The sequence below is a fragment of the Plasmodium gallinaceum genome (genome assembly GCF_900005855.1).
Source record: "Plasmodium gallinaceum strain 8A genome assembly, contig: PGAL8A_v1_141, whole genome shotgun sequence".
Taxonomy (NCBI): Eukaryota; Apicomplexa; class Aconoidasida; order Haemosporida; family Plasmodiidae; genus Plasmodium; species Plasmodium gallinaceum.
Window position 1 is genome coordinate 939,207 of NW_021628302.1, and position 15,278 is coordinate 954,484.

Below are 15,278 nucleotides of genomic sequence, written 5' to 3' on the forward strand. Positions count from 1 at the left end.
TTGGCAAAAAAAAAAAGCATATTTTTTTTTTAAAAAAAAAAAAAAAAAAAAAAAAAAAAAAAGTATTTTTTTTTAAAACTTTCTTAATCAAAGATATACAATTTTTTATACAAAAAAAAAAAATTTTTATTGTAAATTGTATAAAGCTTTCTTTAATATTTGAGGAAAAAATGGGGTCACACATTCAAGCATCAAGATTTTTAGATAGTACAATTTTTAAAAGGAATTATATATTTTTTTTAAAATATTAATTATATATATAATGTGTTTGATAGATATAAAAATTATTATATATAATAAATATGAATATTTTTAATTACATACTTATATTAACAATATAAAATTTATAATAGAATAGCTATGTTAATATATTATGCTAATGCTACAATAGATTAAATTTTTGTTAATTTCTATTTTTACAGGTGCTGTATTGTCTTTATTTGCTATGATTATATCGGCGTCTTTTCTTTATATGTTTTCAGAATTTTATACATTATCAATTGAATCAAAAATATTTAATAATAAAATAAGTCTTATTTTATCTCGCTTGTTTCCTTTTAAAGTTGAAAATAATAAAATAAAAAATTTTATAAAGTGTAATATATTCAAAAAAAAAAAAAAAAAATATTTATTTTTTCTTTTTAGAAAACCTTTGAATATAATTTAACGCATATATTACTTCTTACAATATGTATCATTATTCTTAGTCTAAAGTAAAATAAAAAAGAATAAAAAATAAAACAACATATAATAATATATACATTTTCAAGACATAATAATATTTTTTTTTATATATTTTTTTTTTATTTTAATGTTGATTTTTATGAACAAATAAAATTATTCTTTATTATTTTTTCTTTATGTAGACCCGATTATGATTTTCATAATAAGATAAATGTAAAAGAGTCAACAAACAAAAATATTCAAAATAAAGAGGAATATTCACAAGAAAGTGAGGAAAGTGATACTAAAAGAAAAGCACGAGAAAAAAGAAAGTAAAAATAAGTAGGTGAAGAAAAAATATACATAATATATATATATATATATATATATATATATATTAGTTAAATATGTGTTCTAATAAAAAAATGACTTTTTTATTAAAATAAAAAAAAAAAAGTTTATATATATATATATAATAAAATTATAATATAAAAAAACTCATGAAAAGTGTTATTTACAAAAAATTGAAGAAAAACTATAAAATTTATAAATTATATAAATATATATTTTTTTTTTTTTTAAATATATACATTACATAAGCATCAAATTTAAATGAAACTAATATACTCATTATTAATGAAATAAAAAAAAAAAATCAAATCAAAATATATTTTATTCATATTTATAGTTAAAGTACTATATAGGTTGATAATTAAACAAAGTTTTCATATCATTAAATGTGTCGTATATGGTTTCATTTTTCTTTTTTTGAAAATTTTTATGAATATTACTTATTATATAAAAAAACATAGAAACATCTTCAATCATAGGATAAATAGGATAGTTGTGAATATCATTTGTGAATAATAAGTTGCATATATGTTTATTTTCATTTAATTGAGTAATATCATTATTAATGTAATTATTAAAATCATTATTTACTTGATTAAATTCATAATTTTTATACTCATTTGTATTTTGTTTATTTGTTTTGTCAGAATAACTTTGATTTAATTCTTTTTTTTCTTTTTCTTCTTCATTCATTTCTTTGTTTTCATTTTTTATATTTTCAAATATACTTCTGTAATTTTCTAGATTTTCATTAATCATTTTGATAGTGTCTTTTCTATATATCATAGGTTTGTATTCATAATAACCACAATAAATAATTCCTTCATTTATCAATAAATCATTTAAAGAATTTATGAAAAAATCTTTTTTTTCATCATTATTTTCATTTTTTAAGTCATTACTGTAATCAACTTGTTGTTTTTCTTTTAACTCTTCATCATTTAAAAAAATCTTTATTTTTTCCAATATTTTTTCATCACACATATCTTTCAGTGGTATAGATGAGTAGGCAGAATTGTTTCTATTTTTATTTTTATTAACAAATAATATTAACACATCTAATAGTAAAATAAAATTTGATGGCTTCTGAGATTTTGTATTATGTATTTTATTCTCATTATGTTGATTTTTATATATATTAGAATTATCCGAATTATTCGAATTAATTTTTATATCCTTTTCAATTTCTAAATAAGTAAAGTAAGTTAAAAAGAAACCAGGGGGGCAAGAACCACTACCATAATCTAATTGTAAAATATGAACACAAAAATAAGAGTTATCATCTCCTATTTCATTTTCTTCTGATTTTTTTTGTTTATGTATATAAAAAGAAAGTCCACTTTTACCTATCAGTGAAAAGGTACTTAAAACTATTAATCTATTAGTTTTTATTTGCACTTTTTTTTTTTTTTTAGAATTCTTATAATTTTTTTTTTTTAAAATGTACTTTTTCATTTCATTAAAGTTCATATTAGATCCAGATGAAATCAAAAATTTAGTTCTAATCTTGTATCCATTATCTAATATTACTTCTTTTATTTGTAAAGTATCTCCTTTTTTTTCTCCTTTTTTGTTAATATAAAATTCATCATATAATATATTTTGAATTTTTCTATTAATCATATATATGGAATTATTTAGACAGGAAATTCTTGATAATGCATATACAATGTCATTTAATCCATAACATGGATAAATAAAAGCATTCTCAAAAAGATTTTGTAATTTAAATTTATTTAGAGAATTTATTAAAATGTGAAAACGTTGCAAAAACTCCTTTTTATTCATAAAATATTTTTTTTCTTTTGTATAACCATTTAAATAATAATTTGAAATATTTATATTTTTATTATATTCTAATGATAAATCAAATAAACCTATTCCATATATTATATAATCTGTTATTTTATCAGTAATATTAAATGTTTTTAAATATTCTAAAATATTAATGTTTTCACTTTCTTCTTCATCTATTATATTATTATTTTCATCTTTTTCATTTTTCTCTTTTTCGTTGATTTTATCAGATGATATATTTTTTTCTTCATTTAAGAAATTTTCATTATTTTTTAAAATTTCTTTTCTTGTATTTGTTTTTTTTAAAAATGAGTAGTTAGATAAGTTAGAGAAGGTATAATTTTTATCATAAGAAATATGTTTATAAATAAAGTTCATAATCATTCTTTTTTCATTAAGATTTAAATTAGAGTCTAGAAAAACTTGTGATTTATTCAAAGGTATTTTTAGTGTAATTAAATCATCTTTATCCTCATTAGTTTTAGTGCAAATATTATTGGTATGTTTGCCAACTGTATCATTGATTTTATTAATATTTTTCTCTGCTTCATTTCCAATGTTTATTTCATTTTCGTTTTTTTCAATTATTCCTTCTGATTTTTTATTTTCCCCTTTTTGATCATTCATACAACTATTTTTGATTTTATCTAATGTAAATACTTTATCATTTATATGGTCTTTTTCTTCATCATTTTTTGTATTCGTTTCAATTTGACTACTTTTTCTATAAGTTAAATAAAAATTTTGTATGCCTATAAAGCTTATATAAATGTGAGCATTTAAAATGACTAATAAATTAACTATATTACTTTCATTGTATATTATTTTTGGATTTAAATCAATATTAAATTTATTACTATTTAATTGAAAATAATTCACAATTATTTCTTTAAGGAGTTCTTTTTTTCTTTTGTTTAAATTTGAAAAAGGTATATATTCTTCGTAAAAATTCTCTAAATTTTTCTTTTCATATTCAAACTGATTAAAATTTAATGAACAGTTTACATCACCATAATAGTTATTTTTATCAATATTTATTACTTTATAATTATTAATAGAAAAATAAACTGATAACAATGTGTTCAGCAAACCTGTTCCACATATTAATATATCACAATTAAAAATATTACTTTTTTTATTATCCATTAGATTGAAAATATGTTTAAAAAAAAAAATGAATATTAAACAATTTATCACAATAAGATGATCAGCTTTTATTTAACAATGTGCATTATAAAAAAAAAAAAATAAAATAAAATAAAATAAAATAAAATATTTCAATATTATATCTTTTTTTTTATATGTATTTAAATAATTTAATTATAAATTCATTTAAATTATTAATAAAGAAACATAAATATTGCTCATTAAAAAAAATATTTAAAAAAAAAAAAAAAAATTTTTATATTAATTATAAAATATATGTTGGATTATATTCCTTTATATATACTTTTGTTTAAATACTCATAAAAGAAAATATATTTGTGTAATTGAAATAAAAGCATGTTATTTTTTTTTGATTTAGCCTTTTTGAAAAACATTAGAAGAAATTTTATATCATTAAATAGTAAAATATCTATGAAAATATAAAAAATTAATTTCATTAAACTTCTAAACTTTTAAGAAAAAAAAAAAAAAAAAATTCTTCAAAAATTATACTTTTTAAGTTTTGGAATTTTGTTATTATTTAAATTCATTTAAATTATTAATTATGTTTTAATTATATAGATTATTATATAAATTAATAATATTTCTACATTTCAAATAAAATTTATAGTTGTTTTAATATCTTATTTTATTATATTTTTTTTTTAATTTTCAAGGTATTTTGTATTCAAAAAGAACATGGCAAACCAACATGAAAAGGAAAACTTACAGATCAAAAAAAAGAAAAAAGTATATTAGAATAGGGGAAACTTTAATTAGAATTCAATAAAATTAAGTCTTTCTTTTTAATTTTTTTTTTTTTTTTTTATATACTTTCTTATAAATTATATAAAATGTTCTATTTGAATACTTAATTATATATATTTTTTTAAAGTGATAATATATTTAAACTAAAATGATTTTCTGAGCACATTTTTATTAAAATTTTCCATTAATTTTTTTAAATATTTCTTTTTTCTTTTTTTTTCTTTTTTCTCTTTTTTTTAATTAGCTTTAAATTAATTTGCTTCAATATTTCATTATTAACACTGTAAAAAAAAAAAAAAAAATAAAAATAAAAAATGTAAAGTTGTAATTAAAAAATATATGTTTAATTACAAAACAATGAAGATAATTATGTAAAAAAATAAAATATCAAATATGATAGGAGGTTAAAAATTGATGAAACTAAAAATATATTTAAAATTTTATTTAGACATAAAATGAAATATTAAGAAAAAGAATGTTTTTTCCTTTTTTTTGCATATTAACTCTTGTGGTAATTTTAAAATAGAAATAGATTTATTATAATTCATAGCTTCATTAATTTTAGACAAGTTATTTTCTTCAATAAAGTTTCCAATTAATGTTATATTTGAGATGCTCTATAAATTATAAAGATAATATATTTTAAACAATTTAAAACTTTCATTTTGTATATCAATAATGTTAATTTCTTTTTTTTACTGTTTCACTAATTATGAGTTTACAAAATATTTCAGTAAATAAATTATCTAAATTAAACATATTATAAGAAACATCGACATTAGTTAAGGAGTGATTTAATAAAAAACTTTCAAAAAGCTAAAATAAAAAAAAAAAAAAAAAAAAAAATGCAAATAGTATTAAAGTATATTTATAATTACTAAATTTTTATTGTATTTATATTACTTTGCTCATTCCTTCACTGGTAAAATTATTACCACTTAAATTCAAAGTACGTAACGATGAGTTCAAATATATAATTATATCTATTATATATTTAATAGAATCATTTTTTAAATTGCAATACTAAAAATAAAAAAATTTAAATTTATAGAATTTTAATATAAAATTCATAATTTTTTTTATATTTAATATATATACATTTTTTTTTCTTTTTTTTAATAATGTAAAATTACTTGAAAACTTAAATTTTTTAAATTATTGTAATTACATAATGAGAAAGATAAATATTTAACGCAATCAAATGTTAAAGGGTTACAGTCTATGGATAAATTTTCTATCTTTAAAAAAAAAATTTTTCACTTATTAGTTACACTTAAAATACTTTTATAATTTATGAAGTTATATAACATATAAGAAGGATAAAAAAAAACAAATTAATAAAAACTAATATTAGTAAACATTTTTTATATTTAAATATACTTTTGAATAGTTATTATCATATAATGATTTAGAAAGAAGTATTATTCCATTTATATCCACATTACTATTGAATATGCTTAAAGAATTTATATTACATTGAGATTTTTTATTAATATCAATATTTTTTTCTTCTTCAATGTCCTTTTTTTTTATTTTAATTTTATTATTATTATTATTATTATTTTTTTCTAAATTAGAATTTTTATTTCTTATATTTTTAGTATTTTTTTTTAATAATTCATTTATTTTTATGTTATCCATGTAAAAACAAATAGCTCTTATTATATTATTTCCGTTTTGTACATTTAGGATATTTATTTTCTTAATTCTCTTTTTAAAAAAAAAAAAAAAAATTTAAACAAATAAATTCTTTTATTATTTAAATTCTTATATGAAATTTCTTAAGGAAAATTCTTTACATCATAATTGGAATCAATCATTGATAAAATTAAAAAGTAAAATGAGTCTATATTTATATCTTCATAAATTGTTAAAACTCCATTGCTGTCTTTATTTTCCTATTGGAAATTATTATAAAAAAAAAAGATATTTTAAAATATGTTTTGTAATTACATTATAATATTTTCATCCATACTTTTATTAAAAATTCATCTATTATATAGGAACTTTTTTTTTTGAATTTTCTTAATAACAAATAATAGCAATCAACAAAATTCTTTAGAAAGAGAAGAAAAAAATACATGTAATTTAAGCATTAGATGAATAATATTTTTTTTTTTTTTTTTTTTAACTTTATAATTTTCATTTGTTTTATTAGAGTTTTCTTTCCCCATTTTATTAAAATATTTTAAAGTTTTTTTTTTAATTTAGAATAAAATATACAATAATTTATGTCTAGAAAATTTTCATATTATATTTTATAGTACAATTTCCTACACATATCATTTTAAAAATATGTATTTTAAAATATTTATTAATTGAAAATGAATGGCTTTTTTAAATTTCTTCAATATAATTTATTATTTCAATTTAAAAATTATTATACGAAAAAAAAAAGAATAAAAAAAAAAAATTTTAATTATACATTTACAGTGTCTTAGATGAGTAATTGTTTACATAATCGCTATATTTAAAATATGCAAATTAATGGATATCTTTTTCTTTTCTTTAGAACAAAAATAAAAATAATTTAATGAAAAAATTAAAATTAGTTAATATTTCTTTTTTTTTCTTTTATTTTATTTTTTTTTATTTAAAACTTAATATAAAAATTTTTCACATTATTTGTATATAAATAGAATTATTATTCAACAAAAATATATATATACTTATTTTTAATTATGAATTTATATTTATTATTAATTTCTAACACTAAAAATAAAGTTTTTAATAATATGTGTAAAAAAAATAAAAATTAGTGAATTCAAATGATAATGCGTTGTTAAATGTATATAAGTACTTTAGCAAACACAAAAAAAAGAAACATAAAAATTTTATATTTTTATTATAATTATATATATATGTATATATTATTAAAATCAACCACAGATAAATACCTTTTTAATTCTTTTATTACAAGATTAAAAAAATACTTATTCATATTTTAAAATAGACATAAAAAAGAAAGTAAAATATTTGTGCACTATACTTTCATAAAATATTTATTTATTATTTGTAAATAATTACATAAAATAACCGTAAGTTTTAAATGTATCTAATAAATTTTTACTATATTTAAGTTTACTTAAAATATATATCCTTAAATTGTGCTTTCTTTTTTATTATCATATATATATTGTAAAATTGAAAGTTATTTTTTGAAATGTAATTTAAATAAAAATATTATAATTAACAAATTACAATATTCACAAATAAAAAAAAGTTTATATTTATGTTTCTTAATAGGTATAACACTTTATAAATAGCTAAATATAAATATAAATTATATTTTTTATAAGGCTATTAAAGAATTATATAGACAATTTTGAATCTTCAACTTGATATAGAATGTTCATAAGAATTTTTTAATGCATGAAAGATATTCAAAAAAAAATGAATGCTCTAAGATATACACACTAAAAAGTGTATACAAAAGTATAAATATATAAAAAAAAAAAAAAAATAAAAATACTTTTTTTTTATAAAGGAAAATGGTCCATTCTTTAATGTTAATATTTACTTAATATTATAGTTTAATATGAATTGTCTTTATGATTTTTTAAGAAATTAAGTTGATGATAACATTTAAGAATAACAGTTGATAGAATTATGGCTAATTTTTATAAATGTTATAGAAAATTATTTTTATAATAAAAAATTATATATAGTGATAACTGAGAAAATGATTTTATGAACATCATGTACTTGTATTATAAAAAAATTCTTTTTGTAAAATACTCTTTTGAATGAATATATATTGTCTGTTAAAAGAATAATTTTAGTAAATTATAAAATAAGGAAATCATTTATATATTAGAAAAAATACTTTTAATTTGTAATTATTATTAAAATTGGAAAATATGATGATTTCTAGTTTTCAAGTTCAATTTCACAAAATAATTGATGACTTAGAAATATAAAAATAATTATTAATTATTATAATTTAAAAATTTTTAAGAGATCTCTTGAATTACTGAATTTTTTTTGATTATTTGAATATTTTAAAATATAAAGAACAGATTATTATTTTTAAATTTTTTATATGTAATAAATTACTAAAGTGTTAAACAAGAATCTCTTTATTTTTTTTGTAATATTTAAATTTCCCATAATAAATTTTTCTTTAAGCTTTAATAAATTCTTGTAATTAAAAATTATATTCTTTCTAAAATTTGTATTCACTTGTTTCATATCACTTATTCAAATGTAATAATTTTTTTTTTTTTTTCATAATTTTAAGTATTCTTTTTAATAATGATTATTCTTGAATTATTGCAAAAATCAATAGCTTATTAATTTATTCTTAGCATTTTTAGTAAGTTCAGTACATATAAAATATTATGTTAACTTAATACATTAATTAAAGATAACCTTTATTTAAATTTGTTTAAAATAATTTAAAAGATAACTTATTTGTAGACATTTATTTAAAATCATCATTTAAAAAAAAAAAACATTTTAATTTTTTCTTTTAATGAATTCGTAAATTAATATATTAGAATTCTATTTTAGAATATTTCTTATTTTAATTAAATCATATTTTTTTACAACTTCCTTTTTTTATTTCATTTTTTTGTATATATACTATTTATTCTTTAATAGTTGTTAAATTATATATAGTACTTTAAATACATAATTGTTATATTTTTACTTTAATAAAAAAGGATATTATAGATATATTTATGGCATTTATTACATTTATATATTCAAGTTTTATTTTATTAGTTATTTATAATGATTCGTCTTATTTTTGTAAACAAATATATTCTGGTTATATTTTATATATGTTTTTTTTATTCACAAATTAATATATACAATATTTTATAAATATTTTTTTGTACACTCTTATTTTACTTTTATAATTAAAAAATAATTGCAACAATATAAATTTGTTTAAAATATATATATGCACACTGTTGTAATTTTTTATATAAAGTATATTATTTATAAATTGTAATATATTACATTTTTCTTGTCATTATAAAAATGACAATTAAAATTGACACAATTTTTATTATTTACTATTTTTCTATTTACTTTTTGTTAAACCTGTTGTTTCTGGGGTTCCCATTTTTATTTTAATCAAAAAATTTTTAATTAAAGCTTAAGATTAGTTGATTTCATGATTATTAGTTTTATAAGAATTATTAATTTCAACATATTATTATTATAAATGATACTGTTGTCATATTGAAATAATTAAATAAGCAGGAAATGTCATCTTTGCAAAAATATTTTTTTATTCAATTTAATTATGTATTATTATTTCTTCTTTGTATATGATTCACATAAAGTAAAAATTTTAATTCATTACTATAAAAAAAAATATAAAGATAGAGTAACACATTACATTTAGTATTTTTAACTCATTTATAATAATTAAATTTTAAGGGGTTTTAAATGTCAAGGAATATAACATAATATGAATATATTAAATGGTATTTCCCTAATTACACAGCTTGTATTCTTAAGGATAAATTTCTATAATTAAAAGAGTGGCCATAGTTAAATTAATGTGTAACATTTTTTACTAGAATTTGTATAATAATGACTTTACAAATTATGGATTTTTTGTAGAAATAATATAGATACAGATTATTCGTATATATTCATTTTTAACAATATGTTGAATATATAATTATGCCAATTAAAGAATAATGTTGACTTACGTAGATGTAAATTTACCCAATAAAACGAAGTTTATTAAAGGTGCTTTAAAAAAATAAAAACTTTATATTACAAAATATTTTATTTCTCCATAATAATATTTAATACCTTAATTTTTATATTTTTTCTATTTATTAAAAACTTTTCATAATAAATTTTAAGAAAAATTTAAAAAAAAAGAATAAGCTAATGTATGAAATATGTATGAATCAGTAAATTTTATTATAAAGTAAAATTGCAAATAGTAAGTTCTATATAAATATGTTAAAATGTATATGATGGTTTAAATATGCTTCTTTTGGTATAGGAAATTATACTAAGAACATATGTTAAGTATTTTTTGAAAGAAAATAAAAATAAAAAATGCTACGTGAAAGATACAATTTAATGAAAATTAAATGATAATTCATAAATATTTATAAAAATTTATATTCTGTCTTATAAAAATATAATAAAAAATATGAGTAACTTTTAAAGTAAAAATAATAGTATTGTTTTTAAATTTTTTCTGTTAAATTTTAAAAAAATTTTTTTTAAAATTGCAAATTTAATATATATTTATATTAGTATTATGAATAATTAAACTTAATGGATATTTAATAAAATAGTTTAACCTTTATATCATCATGTAGTTAGATACTATATAATTTTATCCTTAATATTTAGACTTGAAAGTAAAAACTTTTCCACTGTAAAAAATTTACAAGAATATATTACATTTTTATAAGTTTCATAAATTTAGTTAGTTTTTTTTAAATGTATTTGCATTGATATATATATAATTTAATTTAAAAAAAATACTATAAATACATTTACATCATTTATTATAAATATATAATTTATAAAATATAAATAAATACATGTAAATTTTCTTAAATTTTGTCAGAATAAATGAATTCAAATTTAAATTGCTCAACAGAAAAAAGTATTAACTTTTTATCATTTAAAGATTTTGTAAAATGTATATTAAAAATATATTTTCCTTTCAATTATATAAATTTATGATAAATATATTTTTATGATTTTATTTATTTTTTTTTTTTTTTTTTAGTGTATATTATTATATATTAAAATAATATTCGACATTTATAGCATTTTGCAGTTTATTTTTGCTAGTTTTTTATTATTAACATGCAATATGATATATATAGAAAATGTGTAATTAATATGAAATGCATTTAAAAAAATATATATACTAGGATATTTTTATTATTAACATGCAATATGATATATATAGAAAATATGTAATCAATATGAATTGTATTTATAAAAATTTATTTATACTAAGATAAAAAATTCTTTTATAAAATAAATATATATTTTTGGGACTTGAGAGCGACATCAAAAAAAAAGGTAAAGCGACATCAAAAAAAAAGGTAATGAAGTTCTAGTTGTATGTAGGAATTTGTTTATTTAATAAGTTTCAATAGATTTATAAGATATTATGTGAACTTATAATAAACCATATTATTAAAATTTATCCTTTAAGAATAAGGGATAAGTTTTAATAGGATATTTTGTTAATTATATATAAATACTGTATAATTAAATTAAGTTCAAGGTAGTCTGTTTATTTAAATGCTATGTATGTTTATATGAGGATAATTGTGAAAAAGCATCACAATTAGTAAAATTAAATCTTCTTAATTTTACATTTAATTGGATGCAATAATTTTTTACATAAAATTATAAATATATAGAAAATATAATTTTATGTTAAAAAAAAATAATATAATAAAACATCAATAGTAAATTAACAATAATGTTAATAAAATAATAAATAATAAATATATTATTATTAATACTTACTATATATAGAGAGAAAATAATACTATTTTAGTATTATTATTTTCCGTTATTTATAGATTAAGTATTAATTTAATAATATGTATAGTAACCTGGTTGATCTTGCCAGTAGTCATATGCTTGTCTCAAAGATTAAGCCATGCAAGTGAAAGTATATATATATTTATTATATAGAAACTGCGAACGGCTCATTAAAACAGTTATAATCTACTTGACATTTTTTTTATAAGGATAACTACGGAAAAGCTGTAGCTAATACTTGACCGATTGTTCCTCATCGCCTTTATAGGTAATGAAGAACACGTATTTGTTAAGCCTTATAAGAAAAAAGTTATTAATTTAAGGAATTATAACAAAGAAGCAACACATAATAAAACTCTGTTTTATTTAGTGTGTATCAATCGAGTTTCTGACCTATCAGCTTTTGATGTTAGGGTATTGGCCTAACATGGCTATGACGGGTAACGGGGAATTAGAGTTCGATTCCGGAGAGGGAGCCTGAGAAATAGCTACCACATCTAAGGAAGGCAGCAGGCGCGTAAATTACCCAATTCTAAAGAAGAGAGGTAGTGACAAGAAATAACAATGCAAGGCCAAATTTTGGTTTTGCAATTGGAATGATAGGAATTTAAAAACTTCCTAAAGTAACAATTGGAGGGCAAGTCTGGTGCCAGCAGCCGCGGTAATTCCAGCTCCAATAGCGTATATTAAAATTGTTGCAGTTAAAACGCTCGTAGTTGAATTTCAAAGAATCAATTTTTAAAAAATGCTTTATCGGATGCGTGTTAAATGGCGCTACGGCGCATATTTTTCACAAATCTGATAATATGCGTTTTTTAAAATAAAATAGATTCTTTTTAAAAATTCTTCGTTGCTTTTTAAGTGATGAGAATTTTTGTTACTTTGAGTAAATTAGAGTGTTCAAAGCAAACAGTGTATAACAGGCAACTGTGTTTGAATACTACAGCATGGAATAACAAAATTGAACAAGCTAAAATTTTTGTTCTTTTTTCTTATTTTGGCTTAGTTACGATTAATAGGAGTAGTTTGGGGGCATTCGTATTCAGATGTCAGAGGTGAAATTCTTAGATTTTCTGGAGACGAACAACTGCGAAAGCATTTGCCTAAAATACTTCCATTAATCAAGAACGAAAGTTAAGGGAGTGAAGACGATCAGATACCGTCGTAATCTTAACCATAAACTATGCCGACTAGGTGTTGGATGAAAGTGTTAAAANGGATTGTCTTTTAGCTTGCTTCCTTCAGTACCTTATGAGAAATCAAAGTCTTTGGGTTCTGGGGCGAGTATTCGCGCAAGCGAGAAAGTTAAAAGAATTGACGGAAGGGCACCACCAGGCGTGGAGCTTGCGGCTTAATTTGACTCAACACGGGAAAACTCACTAGTTTAAGACAAGAGTAGGATTGACAGATTAATAGCTCTTTCTTGATTTCTTGGATGGTGATGCATGGCCGTTTTTAGTTCGTGAATATGATTTGTCTGGTTAATTCCGATAACGAACGAGATCTTAACCTGCTAATTAGCGGTAAATACAACATATTCTTAAACAAAGAAGAATATAGATAAAAATTACGAATAAGTGAAAATATTAGGATATTTTTTAATATCCTTTTCCCTTTTCAACTTATTTTGTTTTTTTTATTCTATTTCTTTTTTTGTATAAGAATGTATTTACTTGATTGTAAAGCTTCTTAGAGGGACATTGTGTGTCTAACACAAGGAAGTTTAAGGCAACAACAGGTCTGTGATGTCCTTAGATGAACTAGGCTGCACGCGTGCTACACTGATATATATAACGAGTTATTAAAAATATACGAATGTATATATATTTTATATATATACATTTTGTATAATTTTCCTCCACTGAAAAGTGTAGGTAATCTTTATCAATATATATCGTGATGGGGATAGATTATTGCAATTATTAATCTTGAACGAGGAATGCCTAGTAAGCATGATTCATCAGATTGTGCTGACTACGTCCCTGCCCTTTGTACACACCGCCCGTCGCTCCTACCGATTGAAAGATATGATGAATTGTTTGGACAAGAAGAAATAAAATATATATTTTGTTTTTTTTTGGAAAAACCGTAAATCCTATCTTTTAAAGGAAGGAGAAGTCGTAACAAGGTTTCCGTAGGTGAACCTGCGGAAGGATCATTATTATGAAATGAAGAAATGCGTTAAAATATTACCTAATAAATACTTATATTAATTTTTTATATAAGTATTTATGAAAATAATGGTAATATTTTCTATGGAAAGAGAATTATAATAATCCTAATTACTTAATATAATAAAAATATATATATATAGAAAATATATATATATATATTTATATAATTATATTATATGTTGGTAATAAGGAGTTATTATAATTCTTTTTCGAACAATTATAATATTCAATATTTTACATCTTACTTTTTTTATAATATTATGTTATATAAACTATTTCAAATTGTATATTAAATATAATATATATTTCTATATTATATATGATACGATTTTAAAGGTTATATTATAGCACAATCTTAACGATGGATGTCTTGGTTCCTACAGCGATGAAGGCCGCAGCAAAATGCGATAAGCAATGAAAATTGCAGTGACTGTGAATCATCAGAATGCTGAATGTAAACTACACCAATTCCCCTTAAAGGAATATGGTACTCCTACATTAATTGTATATATACTTCTATTCCTTATAAAATTGCCTAAAAAATGATAGGCAAGAGGAAAACTTAAAAATGTAATGAAAAGGGTAAGTAATTTGCTTATTACTTTTATTATTACATAAAACAACCTTAGCGGAGAAATTACAAAAGAAAGTAGTTGATGCTGAGGTTATATAAACTTTCCTTGAAAAAAACTTTTAAAAATTATTATGCATTATTTATATAGGTAAAATACTATTATTTTATTTATATAGAATGCTTAATAAGATATCTTTATAAGGAAAAAATACTTTTTTATTTATATAATTACGATGTTATCTGAATAAGTTAATTTCGTAAGTATAAAAATTATAAAAGAAAGTATTAACATTAGAAGTATAGAAATAGAT

The 15,278-nt window shown here is 18.6% G+C and overlaps 4 protein-coding genes and 2 non-coding genes across 6 annotated transcripts; 4 read left to right on the forward strand and 2 right to left on the reverse strand.

Moving 5' to 3' along the window:
- Positions 1-170: 170 nt before the first annotated feature.
- On the forward strand, positions 171-999 carry PGAL8A_00496600 (antigen UB05, putative; the record flags this gene model as incomplete). Its single annotated transcript, XM_028673770.1, has 4 exons — positions 171-207; positions 423-562; positions 646-713; positions 867-999. 4 exons carry the CDS (start codon positions 171-173, stop codon positions 997-999), a joined length of 378 nt encoding a protein of 125 aa, XP_028530189.1.
- A 360-nt stretch (positions 1,000-1,359) lies between these two features.
- On the reverse strand, positions 1,360-3,957 carry PGAL8A_00496700 (GDP dissociation inhibitor, putative; the record flags this gene model as incomplete). The annotated part of the gene is made up of 1 exon (XM_028673771.1): positions 1,360-3,957. One exon carries the CDS (start codon positions 3,955-3,957, stop codon positions 1,360-1,362), a length of 2,598 nt encoding a protein of 865 aa, XP_028530190.1.
- A 357-nt stretch (positions 3,958-4,314) lies between these two features.
- Positions 4,315-4,747, forward strand: PGAL8A_00496800 (conserved Plasmodium protein, unknown function; the record flags this gene model as incomplete). Its single annotated transcript, XM_028673772.1, has 2 exons — positions 4,315-4,378; positions 4,635-4,747. The coding sequence occupies 2 exons, from the start codon at positions 4,315-4,317 to the stop codon at positions 4,745-4,747; spliced, it is 177 nt and encodes a 58-aa protein (XP_028530191.1).
- Positions 4,748-5,165: 418 nt separating this feature from the next.
- On the reverse strand, positions 5,166-6,899 carry PGAL8A_00496900 (conserved Plasmodium protein, unknown function; the record flags this gene model as incomplete). Its single annotated transcript, XM_028673773.1, has 8 exons — positions 5,166-5,342; positions 5,425-5,541; positions 5,629-5,748; positions 5,859-5,963; positions 6,106-6,426; positions 6,525-6,623; positions 6,701-6,781; positions 6,858-6,899. The coding sequence occupies 8 exons, from the start codon at positions 6,897-6,899 to the stop codon at positions 5,166-5,168; spliced, it is 1,062 nt and encodes a 353-aa protein (XP_028530192.1).
- Positions 6,900-12,505: 5,606 nt separating this feature from the next.
- PGAL8A_00497000 lies at positions 12,506-14,181 on the forward strand. The gene has a single exon (XR_003699242.1). It is a non-coding gene; the product is annotated as an 18S ribosomal RNA (ribosomal RNA).
- A 562-nt stretch (positions 14,182-14,743) lies between these two features.
- PGAL8A_00497100 lies at positions 14,744-14,900 on the forward strand. The gene has a single exon (XR_003699243.1). It is a non-coding gene; the product is annotated as a 5.8S ribosomal RNA (ribosomal RNA).
- Positions 14,901-15,278: the final 378 nt, after the last annotated feature.